The sequence below is a fragment of the Melanotaenia boesemani genome, chromosome 2 (assembly GCF_017639745.1).
Source record: "Melanotaenia boesemani isolate fMelBoe1 chromosome 2, fMelBoe1.pri, whole genome shotgun sequence".
NCBI classification, from domain to species: Eukaryota; Metazoa; Chordata; class Actinopteri; order Atheriniformes; family Melanotaeniidae; genus Melanotaenia; species Melanotaenia boesemani.
In genome coordinates, this window is record NC_055683.1 from 11,569,741 (window position 1) to 11,589,695 (window position 19,955).

At 37.9% G+C, this 19,955-nt stretch overlaps 1 protein-coding gene and 3 long non-coding RNA genes across 4 annotated transcripts; 3 read left to right on the top strand and 1 right to left on the bottom strand.

Moving 5' to 3' along the window:
* The first annotated feature begins 15,239 nt into the window (after positions 1 to 15,239).
* LOC121655602 lies at positions 15,240 to 16,163 on the top strand. Its single transcript, XR_006013250.1, has 3 exons — positions 15,240 to 15,426; positions 15,858 to 15,933; positions 16,075 to 16,163. It is a non-coding gene; the product is annotated as an uncharacterized LOC121655602 (long non-coding RNA).
* Positions 16,164 to 16,197: 34 nt separating this feature from the next.
* Positions 16,198 to 17,697, top strand: LOC121649125. The gene is made up of 7 exons (XM_041999712.1): positions 16,198 to 16,335; positions 16,505 to 16,573; positions 16,665 to 16,721; positions 16,855 to 16,928; positions 17,145 to 17,201; positions 17,285 to 17,490; positions 17,582 to 17,697. Exons 1-7 carry the CDS (start codon positions 16,198 to 16,200, stop codon positions 17,695 to 17,697), a joined length of 717 nt encoding a protein of 238 aa, XP_041855646.1.
* A 149-nt stretch (positions 17,698 to 17,846) lies between these two features.
* LOC121655538 lies at positions 17,847 to 18,874 on the top strand. The gene is made up of 4 exons (XR_006013236.1): positions 17,847 to 17,942; positions 18,055 to 18,158; positions 18,260 to 18,404; positions 18,805 to 18,874. It is a non-coding gene; the product is annotated as an uncharacterized LOC121655538 (long non-coding RNA).
* Positions 18,875 to 19,177: 303 nt separating this feature from the next.
* Positions 19,178 to 19,715, bottom strand: LOC121655584. Its single transcript, XR_006013245.1, has 3 exons — positions 19,576 to 19,715; positions 19,388 to 19,433; positions 19,178 to 19,264 (listed from the first exon to the last, which is right to left on the bottom strand). It is a non-coding gene; the product is annotated as an uncharacterized LOC121655584 (long non-coding RNA).
* Positions 19,716 to 19,955: the final 240 nt, after the last annotated feature.

Here is a 19,955-nt window from a genome sequence, read left to right on the forward strand (position 1 = left end):
TTTCAGGATATCTTACCAAGTAAAATTTACTTACTGCATGGACAGATAATTGAACTAATATCAAGTAATTTTCTCTTAAATCTAGTGTTTGTATCTTATTTCTAGGCTAATGGTTTTTGCAGTGTAACGTGCACAGATCAAGCAAAATTTAGCTTACTTGTTAACTTGTAACTTATATTTTTCTGGGATAGTTAACTAGTAAGCATGACAATGCCTACTAGTTAATCAGTAAAAGCATACGTGCTTACTTGTCAACGAGTAGATGTTAAAATACTTACTAGTTAACTAGATAAAGCCTATTTGGTCTTACTAGTTATTTGTTGTTACAAAAATGTTTACTTGTTAACCAGTAAAATTCAAATTGTCTACTTGTTACAGAAGTAAAGGAAAGACTAACACTACTAGAGGTCCACCATGTTTACTAGTTAACTAGTTAAAAGCATGGTTTTCTCGTAGCATGAGAGATAACCTAGTTATTTCAGGGATCCCTGAGCAGGTGGAGGAAGATACAGAGGCAGCTGTTAAAAAATGTATCAGAACCAACTTAAAACTTCCAGAGGAAAAGGTAAACGCCATCTCCTTTCATCGAGTTCACTGCATACGGAAAAAAAACGGAGGGCAGACCAAAGCCGATAGTAGCTAAATGTGTTCTCCACAAAGAAAAAGAAGAGATGAAGTGTTGCAGCACACAGCTTCGTGGGACTGACCTTAGCATGAGTCATCAGTTTCCCGGAGAAATCCTGGAGTGTCGCAAGATCTTGTTCCCCATCAGGAGGAAATTCCTGGACGAAGGAGCCTGTGCTGTCATCTCGGTGGACAAACTTTATGTCAATGGACAGCTACATCGTGACCATGACACCACTCCCTGGCTCTACTGACCTCAGAAATGTATCCACACTCTGCACACTTTGTACAGGTGATATAAATGCTAATCAGACTCGCTGGGCTTAAGTCCCAGAGTTTAATGTTTGTTCACATTAGACAATAATACTGCCAGTCTCTGATGTTCACAAAAATTTACTTATTTTTTATGGGTTCATTTTCATTTTTTCCCCTACTCCCCCCTTTTTTGTCATTTTCCTCCCACTTTATTCTTCTTTTTCTCTCTCTCTCTGCACTCTTTTTGGTTTTACTTTTTTCTAGCTGCCACCTCACGGAACCATATAACACTAATGCTAAGCTGCACAGTACATTTAGTAATACCCACATATATAACCCAACACTCACATTTATTAATTCAAGTACATTTAATAACATTCAACACAGGCACACAGCATTATGCATACATATTCATACACTTACACACACGCACACACACACACACACACACACACACACACACACGTATTTATATTTATTATATTTTTATTTATATCAACAAGAAGCATCCAACACTCACCTTTTCACCACAAGCGTGGCCATACTTAGATTTATGTGGAATGTGCACGGAGCTGGGACCTGAGAGAAGAGACTAAAAATCTTTAATAGATTAAATGATCTGCAGGCAGACATTGTGTTCTTACAGGAGATCCATGCTGTTCCTCATGTTTACTCAGCCTGTTATAACTCCACACAGAGAGGGGTAGCCATTTTGATAAATAGAAAAGTAACATTCACAGAAATCAACGTAATCACAGATCCAGAAGGGAGATTCATTATAGTAAAATTATCTATTCAAAAATGAGTTTATGCTTAGCTAACTTATATGGCCCAAATGTTGACGATCCCTCCTTCTTTCACTCTTTCTTCACATCACTTTCTGAACATGCAGATAGCACACTGATCACAGGATGGGATTTTAACATGGTTCTGGGCTCAGCTGATAGATTTAGTAACACTGTAAACCATCGAAACTGGCAATCCACAAACACTGTAAAACAATATATGGAAGATTTTGGACTTTGCGATATATGGCGGTCTTCAAGATTCAAGATTGTTTATTTCTCATGTGCAGTTTCGACAGAGGGTCATCAATGCAATGAAATGCTTGGAATGAGGGGAACCGTTTGACTCGCAAAAATAATCAAGTACTAATGGCATAAAATAATAGTACTTGTTAAAAGGGAAATAAATACAAGAGAAATATTTAAAAAATATAGTAAGAAGTATAATAAAATATATTAATGTATAAAATACAAAGGTGCGGGTAGGATTAAAAATAAGGTACCAGCTGTCAGTGTGTGCGCGCATCTCAGGGGAAACTTCAAGATGCACGAAAGAGAGATCAGCACTGACATGTCATGTTGTATACCCTACACAGTTTATGTGCATACCAAATAAATAACACCAGACTATTTAGTTTTTAATAAAAGAACTCAGTATAAACTGTTTATTGAGCAAATGAGACTTAAAGGCGTTTTGCTGTGACTTGCTATTGCATAGAAATCAGATCAGAATAGTTCAGTTTGATCTGGTAGGGTTATGATGTTAGGGTAAACACTGATTTCTTTTTCGGAAGATTAGTTATGGAAATTGGGGGTTGTCTTATAATCAGGGTTTGGAAATGTAAGTCTCTACAATAGCCAGCAGTCATTCTGACTTTTACAGCATTTTTGTTTATGTATGCTAGTGCTACCTAAGCTGCTATCCTTAGCTATCCTTAGTTATTAATTAATGCAACTGAACTGCAACATCTCAACACAAATGAAGGCTGTACATTTAAGTACAAAATTTAACAAAAACATGTTAAATTTTCATATCTTGAATCATGATTGCTCATGCTCTATAGCAGGGGTTCTTTTTCAGTACTTTACCCTTTTTGGAATGTTTTTTTTTTTTTATCCAGTCTTGTACCCTGGACTGGATCAGGGCAAGCCCCATGTTAAGAAATGATTATAATGGCAAAAATGACATAGGAAATACTTCAATAGTAATGCTTTCTATGAAAAATATTAGAAATATATAATAGTTATTTAGCTCAGTCAAAGAAAGATTACAAGCATTTTGTGGCATCTGGTTCTTTCTTTGACTCTATAGGAGCTGCCTCAACGGCTCCCTGTATAAACCCTCAAAAGTTTTCTTTTTGTACCTTTGTTGGAGAAAACCTTAAAAATGCACAAGTCATAAAGAACAGGTACTTCTTCCCATTGTATTAAAATAGGCAGGTACTAATTTCCCACTTTCCTAATTAACACGGTACTGTTCCACACATTTTCTTTCTACCTTTCTCTTTAGGGTCTTCTCCTGCGTGTTCTTTGATGGATCAAAATATGACAGACTACTTCTCTCAGTTAACTAATTTATTAATTACAATTGATATGAGAAATGTGCAAATACAGAATTCTAGATTCGTATTGTCTGTCCCCTGGACTAATACAATACGGAGTCTGCTGCTGTTACAGTCAGAACTCCCTCTAACTGATCCTGGAATCCTTATATAGGGGTCTGAATCTACACAGTTTTGCTGACTCATGCTGGAGTTGCAGAAGTAGGGTCAGCTTCAGTCAAGCAGATATCTACCCCCCTCCTTATGACACCTGTCCATTTAGTGGCTTCTTTTGATCTGGAAAACAGGGACAAAGAAAACACACACACAAGCAAGGTATCTCCTCTGAACTCCGGTTGACCCAGAAATTTCCCTTAGGGGTAACATTCCACATGTTGTTTAATGGCAACACACCGTTAGTCAGCCCCCCACATGTTCTTTTCATATGGGGGGATGTGAGGAGTCTCATTGTTGCTTAAGCACTCTATCAGTAAGTATATGAGCTTAAAGATAAGAGATAGTCAATATGATTAACAGAGTAAGAATATAAATGAAAATACGTAGCACACTTAAATAATTCCTTGATGAGTATCTCTATAAATTTCTTTACAATTCCCTCTTTTGACCTCTCACAAAGAGGTCAATACTACTATATGTGAAATTTACACCACAGAATCACACTCACTGTCATCATGTCAGTAAAAGAGTTTCCACACCTGACTGTTCTTTAAGCTCTTTAGAAAAAAAAAAAAAACTGCAGACCAGCCAAAGCACGGAAAACAGAGCCATCAGGAGCAGTATTATTAGGAATGAAAGTACAACAAGAATCGCCAAACATAGAGCATACACCCCCTTTTTCTGCTAAGAGAAAATTTAAAGCCATCCTGTTTTGATAAGCCATCAGCGAAGTAGCGTCCAATTGCCGGGAAAGACCAGAAAAAGCATCTCTAGTCAACTAGATGGTCAGCCTCTGGAGATTATATCAGATATAATTTATTCTATCCACATTCTTATTTACAGTAATAAAACAGGAAAATGGATTAAAAACCAGCTGCAACCTGGTTCACTAATTTATACTAATCTGGAACACCTTGTGGGACTCCCAACGGCATTTATGTAGACAGGAGAATTATGATTTATGGAGAATTCAGTTGATGTGGATCTCTTATGGTGGGAGACAAGACTACCGATGTGAGCATGGTTAGTTAAAATAGAAGCAGTAGTCAGAGTAATTGACATGACCAGGAAGAGCTCTAGCAACATTTGTTCACTCATATTGTGCCAATCAGAAACATTAACAGTAGTTAAACAACAAAACAAGGAGATAATACAACCTTAATTCCAACATCACTGGTTCTAGCTAATAAGGTGTGATTACCTTCAATGGGGGTGAAGACTGGAGGAACAGCTTTAACAGATGTTAAAGGGAAAGAATTTTTCCAAAAACTTACAAGATGCAGTCGGGCTCTGAATCATATGAGATTCCAGGATGCAGTCTGTAAACAAAGAATCAGTAGAAGCCATAGACGTAAGGTCAACAAGCACACTGATTAAGATAATACCAACTTTCACCTTTACTCCTTAGTCTGCCTGAATGTGATGTTACTTCACTCACTTCAAATGGACCCATCACCTGTAAAAGTTTAGCTCAAAATGTCATATAGAACAATATCATTTTTTAAATAAACATAATAAAAAAAGATTTAGTGTTGATTCTTCTCCTGTAGACAGATCCATGCCATCAGTCCTGCTTTTCAGAAAAATAAATGTGTGTCCTGTTAATCAGAGTTAGCAGCATTATGAAACATCACTCAGCTTTTGTGAAAGAAACTGAAGCAGCATCCTGGAAGAGAACCTGCTGGAAGAAAAAATGTTAAAGGAAACAGTCTGTACGTTGGGGTCAGAGTCAGAAAACTTTGTCAAAGTCACGTCACTGGTTCTGCGCAGAAAGGCCAAATCAAAGCAGGTAAATCTGTCCTGCATTTTATAAGGATCCTTAAAATTCATTATAATATTTTTAGAAAAAATCAATTGTTTTGGAGATCTCTTATCAATGCTTTGAACTCCAAGATGACATGGACTTAAAACCAATTTGAATATTCTTTCAATAATATGTCCATCAGCCAAATTTGCTCGAGCAGCTTTTTCTCTTTTAATCTTTTACAAATCCCTCTTTTTAAAAGAGAATCAGATTTTAAATATTCAATAGGTTCTACTTTCTTACTGTACCTCTCTGTATTTATTTTATAGAGCACTTTCCTGTATTATTACAGAAATAATAACCTAAAAATAATATTATCTATATCAATGTACATTTGTGGTATTGTTAGTTTACTCTAATTTACATTCATTCATCACCATTGTCTCTAAGTATTCGGAATTTATTTTTGTTACGACCCGATTCAGGGGCATGATTGGGTGTAACAAAAGATGATGCTGGGGACAGATGGTAAAGGTAAAATAAATCCATTTTATTAAAACAGGTGAACTATGAGTGAAAAACTATAACAAAAACATACACAAAATAAACAAGTGTTGGGGTTAGCGGACCTGCTGAAAGAAATATACCAGAACCTATACCAAAAAACCCACCGAGTGAAAACCAAAAGACTGTACAGAGACTCGGTGAAGCTAAAACCAAACAAAAGAGCAGCAGATCCATAAACTAAAGTGACGGAAGTCACAACCAAAACCAAACACTAATCTAGCCCAACACCAAATCAAAAATAAACACTGCGGCAGAAACACAAACTAAAGTGTAGCAGAGCCTGAACTGAAGTGAGTGCGTAAACTAAGGTGAATCCTAACTAAAAACAGAACCATCCGAAGTCCCCACATGGGACGCACCACAGCCAGGAATCCTCCTGCTGTGTCCAAATAATGGTCTGCCCCACAAAAGATTCACTGACACGAAGCACAGCGAGCACTCAGTAGGCCTTGCTACCACCAAAATCCGCCATAACTCGGAACGAGGCCACCTGTGCTAAGCAGCCACGCTCCTACCACGAACACACAAAGACTAAGTGAGAGGAAGCGGCCTGTTCCAATCCAGCCTCCCGTCCAGACCGGCCTCGGCGCTTAACAAACTGCAGCCTGATTGGCCATGCCTGGACCAATCAGAGGAGCGGAGACAGAAGTGTGCCGGCTCCAGCCATTCCAGGCAGCGCTTCCAGATCAGACAATCAGCGGCAGAATGAGCCGCAGCTGCCAGCAATGAGCAGTGACCGTAACAATTTTCTTCCAAGCAAATAATTTTTTGATTCATCCGTTTTCAGACAGATTTTGGATCCTTAGTGCACTTGACTGAAATAGATCAGGCCTTAAGTCTATATCCCTAAAAGCTGTTTCAGATTCAATTATTGTTCAATGTAAATTATAAACACAATACCAGGACTATCAAAACCTTAACTTAAGCCAATTGTTAACAAACTTAAAATAATTAGGACCCAGAGACACACGAACAGTTTTAGTGCAAATCACGCACACACTTTTTCAGGAAATTTTTCAGGAAATTTGCATCACCACACAGAACCAACCAGGGAAAACTGCAATTCAGTATTTATGTGAATGAACATAAGGATCAGTATGTTGGCATTCAAACCTCTGGCAGAAACAGGATTTACTTTCTCCCATTTATCAAGACATATAAATGAGAGAAATACCAGCTTATCAGATCCTTGAGCAGCAATTAGACGGGGTAATCTGGAGGAAATATAAATTCATGTGTCAATGAGTCACCATAATAATGTATCTGAAGGGATCAAATAAAAAATTATTTCCAATCTTGTTTTTATTTTTTATCTATTTTTTGTCAAAGGTGTGAATCAGTGTTGGATGACTGAGGAAATGTTGTTGCCTTCAGCTCACTAAACATATTCTCTTCTTTGTAAATCGTGAAAACAACACAGGGTTAGTAACGTCATAATTTCGTCATAACCTTTCCATAATTGATGTAGATCTATTTATCTTCAGTATATTAACAAAGTTTTGCATCAAACCAATAATTATTTATAGTATGAAATCAGAACAGCCTCACCATCAATGTGTCGACTGGTCACATGACTGCTTCCATCTCCGAGTCAGCTCTGCCGTTGATCAGCCAGATGGCAAACTGCCTTTTTTATTATGGCCAATGACCCTTTCACCACATGTATATTCTGTCTCTAGTCAGTAGAAATGGATAATCTCATGACCTCAGGTCCCCAGCACCCACCTCTCTGTTCGCCTCTGCAAAGTCCAGCGGCCACGCCTCCATGAAACTGGACTACAGAGCTCACAGTTAGTTTCTTGTCTTGGTTTGGTCTTCTTGTCCTCTTAACAAAGCACATGATCAGGAGCGCTGTGGAGGATGGTGTTCTACCATCCAAAGCAAAGTTTACACGTCCATCAAACATCTGGTTTCAATCTCTTTGAAACTCAAAGCTGAGGAACTCTGGTGGTAATTGCTGATGATCAGACGTCTTTGTTTCTTCTCTTGAATCATGTAAAGCATTGGGTGGAGCAGGCTGGGGTGGGTATCAGTCTCAGTTCATAGGAGATAGTGGTGATTATTATTCTTTTTTTTTTTTTTTATTGGGTCTCTGCTGACTTTTATTCCAACGGATGAGCTGAGTCGAATCAGATTTGCAGCCTGTGAAGAATTTCAAGACAGATAGTCTCAGACAGGGACAAGGGAAAGGGAGGAGAGAAGAAAAGAAAATAGGGTTAATAATTATCCCACAGAGTGTGTGTATGTCTCTCCAAGAAGAGTTGCATATGTTTTCTCTCACAGACTTGATAATGTAAATGTATCTTTAGATGTATGTATATAAATAAAAAGCACAGTGTGTCTTTTTTTTCAATCAGCTTCAACTTCAGAAAGATTCCTTGTGTATGTAATAAGTTTCTGGAGCGGAGCAAAACATTTCCTCAGACAGATCAAATTATTTTACATTATCTGAATCTTTCCATGCATAAATTTAGCATCCTTCTAATTTAGTTTTTACTGAAACAAAAACCTATTTTAATTTCTCATGAGATTTCTCACAACCTATTCAACTTTTCAACCACCAACAAGGCGTCCACTCTGCCTGTTGCTTTGGAATGTGAGTCTCCAGTCACACACACACACACACTCACACTATTTTGGCATTCAAACATTATCTTTAAAACCCACTAGCTCGGTTTTGTCTAACTATAAGATTTTCTCACTGTGAGGCAGTCACACAAACTTATTTCATCACACAATTTATACTTAACTGCTCGCTTGTAGAAGGCAGATTTCCTGTCACCATCCGACGCCAGACTCAGAACCCCAGATGACTGGCCTCCCACCTAACATTGAGGTAGAGGTCTTTTTACAGGTCCCAGACCTGGCTGTGCACAGTCTTCAGTCTCTCAGCGATTCCATACTGGGTTCGGATGAGTATTTAGGATCCGGCTCAAAGAACCAATATGTTAGAAAATTCATTTCCAACATGAAGCAATGCAAAGCTAAACCTTCTACATAAGGAAGAACCACAAGGCATTATTCCTCTCTTTACTTAGTTTCTCTCTTTAAGGTCCCCGACCTTTTCTGTTTCATCTCTTAAGCTTCTACAGAAGATCTGTTATCTTCTGTGGTCAATTTCTTGAAATCCCCAGTCCCATAACACTTTTAAAACTTCTAAATACTACATTCAATCACTCATTCACTCCACACTTAAAATGATACACTTTTCACTTATTCTCTTTTACTCTCATCTGTTTCTCTTTAACTCTTATACTTCTATTCCTTTATTCAGGATCCCAGATCCTTATGGTCCCAGACCATTTACGCGTATTTTCCTTTTACTTCTATTATTCTTTAACTTCTTAAAGCCCCATTTCTCATACCAAAACTAAAACCATCTGTTACCTGATCAGGCACTTAAATTTAAGGTACTCAATGTGGACAATTTTTAGAAAAGGTTTGTCCTTACCTTCATTTATGACCGGTCTTTCAGTGCCTGATCTGGGTAGAGGATGATTATGATTGTCCTTTAAATCGTATTTGGTGTCAGCTGAGAGAAAATTTAGTAAATAAAATTCAAAAACATTTAATAATTATGCCATACCGGATCCATCACGTCGGAGGTCACCAAGTTGTTGGAGAAAACCTTAAAAATGCACAAGTAATAAAGAACAGGTACTTCTTCCCATTGTATTAAAATAGGCAGGTACTAATTTCCCACTTTCCTAATTAATACGGTACTGTTCCACACATTTTCTTTCTACCTTTCTCTTTAGGGTCTTCTCCTGCCTGTTCTTTGATGGATCAAAATATGACAGACTACTTCTCTCAGTTAACTAATTTATTAATTACAATTGATATGAGAAATGTGCAAATACAGAATTCTGGATTCGTATTGTCTGTCCCCTGGACTAATACAATACGGAGTCTGTTGCTGTTACAGTCAGAACTCCCTCTAACTGATCCTGGAATCCTTATATAGGGGTCTGAATCTACACAGTTTTGCTGACTCATGCTGGAGTTGCAGAAGTAGGGTCAGCTTCAGTCAAGCAGATATCTACCCCCCTCCTTATGACACCTGTCCATTTAGTGGCTTCTTTTGATCTGGAAAACAGGGACAAAGAAAACACACACACAAGCAAGGTATCTCCTCTGAACTCCAGTTGACCCAGAAATTTCCCTTAGGGGTAACATTCCACATGTTGTTTAATGGCAACACACCGTTAGTCAGCCCCCCACATGTTCTTTTCATATGGGGGGATGTGAGGAGTCTCATTGTTGCTTAAGCACTCTATCAGTAAGTATATGAGCTTAAAGATAAGAGATAGTCAATATGATTAACAGAGTAAGAATATAAATGAAAATACGTAGCACACTTAAATAATTCCTTGATGAGTATCTCTATAAATTTCTTTACACCTTCTACTGTGCAGCAAGTGCAAAAGGCCCTCAAATGTTTAAATCACAGAAAACCTCCTGGACCAGTCTGATATTTTTTTAAACAGCTGCTAATTTTGTTGCACAGCCTCTTAAGATACTTTTTAATGTTTCGATTGAAAGTAAAGAAATTCCATCAGTTTGGAAATCAGCCTTTGTTGTTCCTCTTTTAAAAGGAGGTGATCCAGCAGTTTTAACCAACTACAGGTCAATATCAAATTTGTGCATTTTGTCAGAAATTACTGAATCTCTTGTTTGTGATCAACATAAATCATTTTTATATTCAAATGAGCTTATTTTAAATTTGTAATCAGGTTTTAGGGGAAAAAACAGTCCTGCTGCTGTTGAAGAACTTTTGTAATACTCCTGGATACATTTTGTATTTGCTGCAGCCCACTTGTTTACATTAAGATATTTATTTTTGAGTTGTACTTTCACAAGTGTTAATCTACAAACTTAGTTTGATGTCATGATTTTATAGTGGGTAGGACAGATGAAATGAAGACTGGTGAGCCAGCACCAGAGGCAGCAGCAGCATCATCAGCAGTAGTAGTAAGATTAGGTATGGAAACTGGCAACAATTATTTATTATAACATTGTGTTATGCATAATGAATCAGTGGAGGATATTTCATTACAAAGCTCATACATATAAAAATGAAATTAGAAGCAAATTAGAAACTAGAAACATTTTAATGACAATGTGCACAATTGAAGCCATAATAACTAGTTTTGTGGGATTTCTTTCCCATAGTGTTCAGGTCTATTCCTCATAAGCTGTTCTGGGTGTATATCTTTTGGGATGACTTGTGGTAAAATGTAACTAATGTCCCATATCCCTGTTGTAGTGGATCACAATTAGAAACAAATTATATGAAGAAGTAGTTGTTTTTAGGCTGGTGTGCAATAAAGTATGTAATATTATATGTTTTTATCACAGATTATCCAGAGATGAGTGAGGAGAAGATAGTCGAGGATAGCAGAGTGTCCGATATAGGAACTGTAGACACAGGCCCAGAAAGACGAAAACTCAAAGAATACCCATTCACAAGCTTCGGATTGCAGAGAAGGTCATTCCAACAAAACTGGTTTGACTCTTTTGAGTGGTTGAAGTATTCTGTAAGTCAAAATTCTGCATTCTGCTACGCCTGCAGGATCTTTGGAAAACAAACATCAGGAGTTAAAAAAGATAGTCTCATTAGCTTAGTTGGTTTTTCCAACTGGAAAAGAGCACTGGACAGCTTCCGAGAGCATGAAACTTGTGCAAGACACAAAGCCTCAATGCTTGCCTGGAAAGCTTATAAAGCAAGTTTGACAGAAGGCAGTGTCATAGAGAGGATGAATGTGGCAGGCATTTACCAGATCACAGAACGCAGAAAGTACCTCCGTCGTATTGTGGCTGCCACAAGCTTTTTAGGAAAACAGGGCATACCTTTCCATGGTCACAATGAATCTGAGTCCTCAGACAATCGGGGGAGTTTCCTAGAGCTTATGACCTTGTTGGAGCAATTCGACCCCATTCTACAGAACTACAGTGCTCCTTCTCATTCCACTTATTTGTCTCCTGGCTCACAGAACGAAATGATAAAGTGTTTTGCTGATGAAGTCACTGCTAGGATTGTTATTGAGATGAAGCAATCCAAAGTATATGCAGTGATGGCTGATGAAGCCCATGATGGTCATGTTGAGCAGCTTGCTGTTTGTGTGCGTTATGTGGTGTCTGATAATGCACCTAAGGAACGGTTTCTTCAACTTTCCAACCTTGAGTCCTTTGATGCTGTTTCAATTGCAGAAGTTATTGAAAAAGTGCTTGAAGCCAATGGATTGCAAGAACTGCAATGTGTTGCCCAGGCATATGATGGGGCAGCAGTGATGAGTGGTCCAGTTGGAGGAGTTCAGACTCTTTTCCATCAAAGGCATCCAGAAGCAGTTTATGTTCACTGCTTTGCCCATGAACTCAGTTTGGTGCTTAGTATGGTGTCAGATTTAAGCCATAAGTCTAGGGGGCGCAGTAACACACCCACGATAAAATGACACTCTCTCACACGCATAGATATTAACTTTGCGCGCACAATCTAACTGTCTCACACACGTAAATATGAAGTCTGCGCACAATCTAACTCTTCAGACGCTACACTACAGGCTGCGAGCGAGGGTGTCAGCTCTGCGCAAGCAGGACTCCACCTGCGCGCGCTCTCTCTCTCGCCGTTTATGCTCGCGAGGTGAAGCTCTGCTCGTGCGGAGAAAACACTTTTGACACTTGGGGGCGGATCAGGAGACGTGGGGGGGGTTGAGCCTTGTCCTTCTTATGATTGGTCACTTTCAGCCCGATCCCGCCCTCACGGACATCATTTTTTTTCCTGCAAGACAATTTCCGGTCATAGACAAGAAGAAGAAGAAGAAAACGCGGCTAATAAACAAGCAACAAGTGTCGAGGCATTTCTCCATTGATGCTAGGTAAATTAGGTGAGTTCTTTTGTAATGTCATTATCCGGTATTTTTCATTTTCTACCGATGCGTGTATTTATAGATTAATGAGGAACTACGAGCAAAGCGGCTAACTTAACTTGGACAAGAGCTGTGTTTAACTTTTTGGATGTAAATCTGGTGTTTTTCTGTGCCCCTAGTCCGTTTACATTGGGAAAATGGGTGACCCAAAAGAGGTAAACTATATAGTCACTACAAGTAGTTCATTTGAGGTGCTGTTAATTTCACGGACATTTCTTGTTTTTAGGATGAACTGCGCAACATGGCCCAAAGTTTGGTCCAAATGCTGAGAATGGCAATAAATAGTCCAGCACCAAACAGTATGTCATGAAGCTGTGATATTTTCCAGCTTGCCAGATGCTAGATACTGTTATGTAATTTTTTCTATTTTGTAAGTCGATATTATGGTACACTCGGTTGGGACAGTGCATTGCATTCATTGTGCAAGTTATTCACTTATTATAGAGCTCATCAGTTCATTTAGTCTTTTACAGTAACATTAACTACATGGTGTTATTGTATTAATGGAATTCACTCTATTATTTATGAAGTCCAGGGACACAGGGATACACAGTCAAGGTCAGCTAACAGCACCAGACAGGACACATCAGGACAAGAACCATCAGGGCAGAGTTTTGTACCACGACCTACTGAGACTGCTGTCCAAAGAAATATGGCCAGGTTTGGTTGTTGGTGTTCAAAGAATTAAAATGATCTGCATTCCCTCCATAGTATGTGTGAAAAGACTGTAATGTTTTTAGTGTTGTCTAAAATGATTAAAACAGGGGAAGAGATTATACATGGATGTATCAACAACAGCTTTCAGTTCCTTAGGTCAGTGTTTCCCAACCTCTGTGCCATCAGAGATTATTAGGTGTGATGATCTACTGTCCCGTAGAGTTTGAGGGAATTATGCGAGATTTACCATAGTGGCAACTGCAAAAGTTTACTCACAGGAACCACTTGTTTTGTGTCTAAAAAATGTAGATAAAAATAAGACGCTAATAGGGCTAGCTTCCCTATGGGTTTTTCAGTGAAAATTAGTGCAATGCAAGTTGTTAGTTATGTATTTTTCAGTGAGATGCTTCCTGGTGTTTTATTAGAGCCAAAAAAAAAGATGGAGGTGGTGGGGCTATGGCTCAAAAAAAGGTTGGGAAACACTGCCTTAGTTGACTGTAGACAATGGAGGTGCTGGATGATTAATTTTAAGTATCCTTTACTTTCTTTTAGTTGTTTTCCAGGTCTATTTTATGGTGGCCCAGAGGTGTCACAGCAAATAAAAGCCGCAACACGACAAAATAAGTCACAACACTACAAATAAAAGCCGCAACACAACACAATAAACCACAACACTACAAAATAAACCGCAACACAACACAATAAGCCACAACACTACAAAATAAACCGCAACACAACACAATTAGGCACAACACTACAAAATAAACCGCAACACAACACAATTAGGCACAACACTACAAAATAAACCGCAACACAACACAATGAACCACAACACTACAAAATAAACCGCAACACAACACAATAAACCACAACACTACAAAATAAACCGCAACACAACACACTAAACCACAACACAACAAAATAAGCCACAACGGAAGTTGTCTTTTTTTTTTTTTTTTTTTTTTTTTTAAGATTTTACCACCGGAAGTTAGCTACACCAAGTTTCAGTCCAAATAGATGGGAAGTTGGAGATTTTAGGAAGCAGCCGGAGAATTAAGTAAAATACTGTTTGTTAATAACATTTATTAATTTCGGCATGCGCTTTTATGAATGCTTTTAACTTTTTATGTGTAGATTAAGAGTCATTGCATGTTCGATGTATGCACACGGACGAGGTACAGTCCGTTGCGACAAAGCAAAGCTGCAAGACAGTGCTGGGGGCTCGCATCAGTCTGCATAAATACATATTTCTCTCTCTCTCTTTTTGGTGTGTTTTTGTTTTAAATATTTTTTTCACGTTAACGTGCTTTATAAATAGACAAACACCAAACGGAAAGGCCTTACTTATCTTAAGAGGGAGAGAAACAGAGGTTTAAGTTACTAACAATTACATTTAATAAAGCACTGTCTTGCAGCTTTGCTTTGTCGCAACGGACTGTACCTCGTCCGTGTGCATACATCGAACATGCAATGACTCTTAATCTACACATAAAAAGTTAAAAGCATTCATAAAAGCGCATGCCGAAATTAATAAACGTTATTAACAAACAGTATTTTACTTACTTCTCCGACTGCTTCCTAAAATCTCCAACTTCCCATCTGTTTGGACTGAAACTTGGTGTAGCTAACTTCCGGTGGTAAAATCTTAAAAAAAAAAAAAAAAGACAACTTCCGTTGTGGCTTATTTTGTAGTGTTGTGGCTTATTGTGTTGTGTTGCAGTTTATTTTGTAGTGTTGTGCCTAATTGTGTTGTGTTGCGGTTTATTTTGTAGTGTTGTGGTTTATTGTGTTGTGTTGCGGTTTATTTTGTAGTGTTGTGCCTAATTGTGTTGTGTTGCGGTTTATTTTGTAGTGTTGTGACTTATTTTGCTGTGTTGCGGCTTTTATTTGTAGTGTTGTGACTTATTTTGTTGTGTTGCGGCTTTTATTTGCTGTGACACCTCTGGGCCACCGTACTATTTAAAGAGAGGCACAAACCTGTATCACGATTATCCAAAAAAAGAGCAGGCACCAAAATAACACCAGTTCAGTTTTTCCTTCTGAACTGCCCTGTGGAAAAAAGTCCCAAACCCTCTGAGGAGCTGACGCTCTTACAGGCAGGTTTGGGAAGAAGGACTGTGAATATTCCAGATAATGCCAGCCATAAAGAGGTATTTCACCTGCACTGCATTTCATTTTTCATTTACTATGACTTTGCTAACCTTCATCATGCCCTAGATCACAGACAGGTCATTAACGTTTTTTATTATTAATATGATTATTAAAAAGCAGTGGATAAGGGTTAGTGTCATAAAAATCCTCTCTGCCCTGCATCCCTTACTAAAACAAAATCAGAATTGACTAACCTACCTAACCTTTGTCTCCTTCTTGTCTCTTCTTTGTTGAATTTCCCTATGGGATAAATAAAGTATTTTTCATTTCATTTCACAACCATTTAATTTATTCTAGTAATACTTCGCCAAGTACAGCAGCCTAAATTCAGCCTTTCTCTTGTCCTGATTATTTAATCTTTATACTTAATTATTTATTATTTATTACTGAATTGTTTTTTTTTTTTTTTTTTTTTTTTTAATCACCATAGATTACAAACATTCTTTGTGAGACCTATCCAAAGATGTCTGATCTGGAGGGGTCATGGATGCTTCACAAAGCCATGGGTAAAAAAACATTTTTTTTTTTTCATTTCATAACTTTGTTGTATTGATTGTTGTTGTTATAACTTTGATATTTCAGAATTTTAGAAGTGTGATCTTCCAAATAAAAATAAACATAAATATTTAATGTTCTAACTCAAATAGGTGGATCTGGGCAACGAAAACTGAACCTGTTGTCCCCTGAAGAAGAAGGATACACAGGGGCCAGTCTTGTGAAGAGCTGGGGAGGCAAGGGCTGTCTGTCTGCCCATACAACACACACTGGACATGTCTCCCCTGCCCTTCACAGCTCCAGAGTTCCAGGCCATGCCAAAAGCCTGGTGTATGTCATGTCGGGAATATGTGCCACTGCAGCTCCTTGGTCTCCATGTCAGCACATGTACCAAGTCTACAGGCAATGATGAGGTATGGCTTGCTGATGGGATCAGAGATAATGTAGATGATCGCTTTCTGTTTGATGTGTTGAGGGTTGTACAGAAGGAATGTATGGGGAGTGATCCCCCTACCAAATTTGATTTAAATTAGATTTTACTATTGTTGTTTGTAATTTTTCAGCTTTATGTTTACTCTTTAGGCCAGCTCTGACAATGACATTGTGAACTTGGATGATTTGGACTTTGATGAAGTGGATGATGAGAAACTGGTAGGCTACTAAAACAAATTATTCAGTAATCTATATGTCTCCTGTTCCTTTATACTGAGTCAGTGATTTGATTTTTTTCAAATGTGCCAAGAACTCGGTGATATTACCAGTTTGTACCAACAACAAGGTAACGGATATGACAAACAAGGTAAGTAGACCACAGTGCTTTCATTTTGCATGTCTTACTTTGAAATTTTTCGATAAGTGATTGTTTTTCATGGTTTATTTGTCCGTTGTTTCCTTTTTTGTTGAAATTGATATTGGGCAATTTATATTTATAGGTTGCTTGTCCTTTGTGCTGTCAGCTATTTACAAATGATGACATCCTTGTACATGCCAGTGTCTGCGGGGAGAGGTAAAAGATAAAAAATAAATAAAAAAAATTAATGGTCCCACAGTGGGGAAATAACATTAAAATATTTTGATATGATTTTTGGCACTTCTTGCGAGTTTATGACAATGTTTAATATGTTTTTAGGTTGGAGGTTACACTGTCTTAGATTTGAAGGTTTCAGGTTATCATTTAATGTAAATAATTATTAAGTCTTTGTTATATTTCATTATATAACAGTGACACAAAAGATGCACATGTCCGTGATTGTGAGGACACCAGTGAACATTACAACAGGCATGTAATGCGACTGATTAACAAAGCCTGCCTTGTTTGTCTGTCTCAATTATAAATAGTATTTTTTATATATATTTCTGCAGTGTTTCAGACATCTTGATGTCTCTTCGAAAGAAAGTTGACACAACCAAGACATTTAACATCACTGTGACAAGGCAGGACCTGTTTCAAAGAGGAATTAAACAGTGGTCCAGACAAAAACAGGCTTCCCCAAAGAATCTTCTCAGTGTCTCCTTCATAGGAGAAGATGAAATAGATCAAGGTGCTCTTCGTAAAGAGTTCCTTACAGGTATGTGTTCCCTGCTCAAGCTAAGACAAATGACTAAATGCAAACGTACCAGCTACTGAATATCTTATAGCAGCAGATTCTTCTTCTACAGAAATGGTTCGTGCAATTGAAAGCCAGTTCTTTGAAGGCAATGAGGAAACGGGCAAAAACCCTAAATACAGTATGTTAGACTACCAGGACTGCAATTTCAAGTATGTGTATTATTAGACATTACAATGATGTAGTAACATTTTTAGATAACATCAATGTTTATTTGTTCTAAAATTAAAAATGTGTATCTTTATTACAAAAGGACTTGTGGGGAGCTTTTGGCAACAAGTCTAGCGCAGGGAGGCCCAGCACCAAACTTTCTCACAAGATGGTGCTATCATTTCCTGTGCCATGGAGAGATTCTCAGTGATGGTGGGCCAGATGAGGTCACTGCTCCAGATATTAAAAGCTTGATAGAAAGGGTATTGTAGTACCTATACTTTGTGTGGCATACTTTCCCTAGTGTCATGCATTTACAGTTATCAGAAGATATGCGTTTCCTTTGTCAATGTCAAGTTGAATTTGTACTTTTAGGTGGAAAATGCAGAGGAAGAAGTGTTGATGGACTTATCAGATGCAATTATGGCATGTGGGTACAGAGGGCCAATAAACATTGGAACAAAAGAGGCTATCACTCAGTACGTTTATCCTGCATAATTTACATTCATGTCATAATCAGTACAGTGTCAAGACTACATTGTTTTTTTTTTTTTTTGTTTGTTTTTTTTTGTTTGTTTAGGGCTATCACCTTGCATGCAAAGGTGAGGCTGATCCCGATTCTGAACCAGCTACATGAAGGACTGAAGCTCTATGGATTAGATGATTTTTTGAAGCATCACCGACAGATGTGCCAGCAGCTCTTTGTTCCTGGCCACTTAAATGAGGTTAGTAATGTTGCAAATGAAAGTAGTCCACATATTGAATTTCTGTTATAAGCTTGCCTTCTTGTTCAAAGAACTAAACACTATAGAACAATACAAGTTATACATGTAAATCTGACATGAACAAATGTTATTGCACCTGTGAGTGCAATGTGTGTGATTCTTCAGTTATGAATTACCATTTTGTTAGTATTATGGTGTGGCAAAAGCAAAGCCTCAAAGATGACCCTTTGCCATAACTGATTTTTGCAGTATCACCCACATTAGCCATCCAATATGGACAAACATTTACAGTATTGAGGAAATGTCTTGTATAAATGAATTTTGGTGTACATCTCTGGAAAAGAGAAGGGTGGTGGAAAGCTTTGGAGAGGAGATTCTGAAACATGTTTTCCTTCTTTAGGTGGATTCAAACTTCCTTTTGCGTGCATTGTGTCCTGATTTCAGCGAGAAAGGGTCTGTCAGACGGCAAAGAGAAATGAAAGTAATAAATTTTTTGCAGGATTTCCTACAGAATCTGGAAGACATGGGTAATTTTTTTTTTTTTTTTTTTTTTTCATTCTTTCCTGTTGAGCCTTTTTTTCAACCTATTGTTATGCTTCTGTTTTTCACATAATTTTATGTTTATACAAATGTAATGTTTACATATATATATATATATATATATATATATGTGAAATAATTACACTAACTTAGATTTGACATGTAATTTTGACATCGCAATAAACATCCAAAAAGTTTGTTCCTGCAATTTACAGTTTAAGTATTCACCTTGAGGGTATTCCGTGTAACTCGGTTGCTTTTTTGAAAGCTGCAAATGCTGTTGATGCTCGGTTGTTTGTTGAAGCCTCCAAACACATAATCTATGATATTGTAAGAACATTTTAGTACACGCATCCACATGTATAGAATAAAACTTAAACAAAACATGGCTGTCTAAATGTGTAGAAGCAAAGAGTGTAAACTTATGCAAAGAAAAATCTTACCTTTCTGGAGTAGCCATCAACTGCACCAAAAAGTACAATGTTGTATCTGGTGGACATGAACACTACATGAACGCTCTCTTTCTGGATTTACAATTTACAAAATAGCATGACATGTTAACATGTTGTTAATGTGTGTTGTTATCAGTGTATTTCTCATAGCATCAGACAATGTGTACAACTGTACTAACCTTATCAACTTATGGTTAGTGTCCACATGCCAGAGAGAAAGGGGCCCCCTCACAGAGTATGCTGTGCGCACAACACAGCCAAGTCCAGCCAGTCTAGAAAGCACCCCAAATGAGTCCACTCGGTGCATTGATGCAGCCACTCTCCTCCACTGGACATTGATTCCCATTGTCTTGAGCCTCCCTTTGACCATACGATATCCTGCTGTTGGCATTTCCTTTTTTATAAGTTGGACTGCATCATCCAGCTCCTGGTCAGTGACACTGCTGTATTTTTGTCTAGTGGAGAGGTTATATTCCCTCATTCGTCGAGTGAGTGTCCTGACTGACACACCAAGCAATTTGGCAATACAGTCCACAGTCAGATTCAAGTCCAGGAGCTC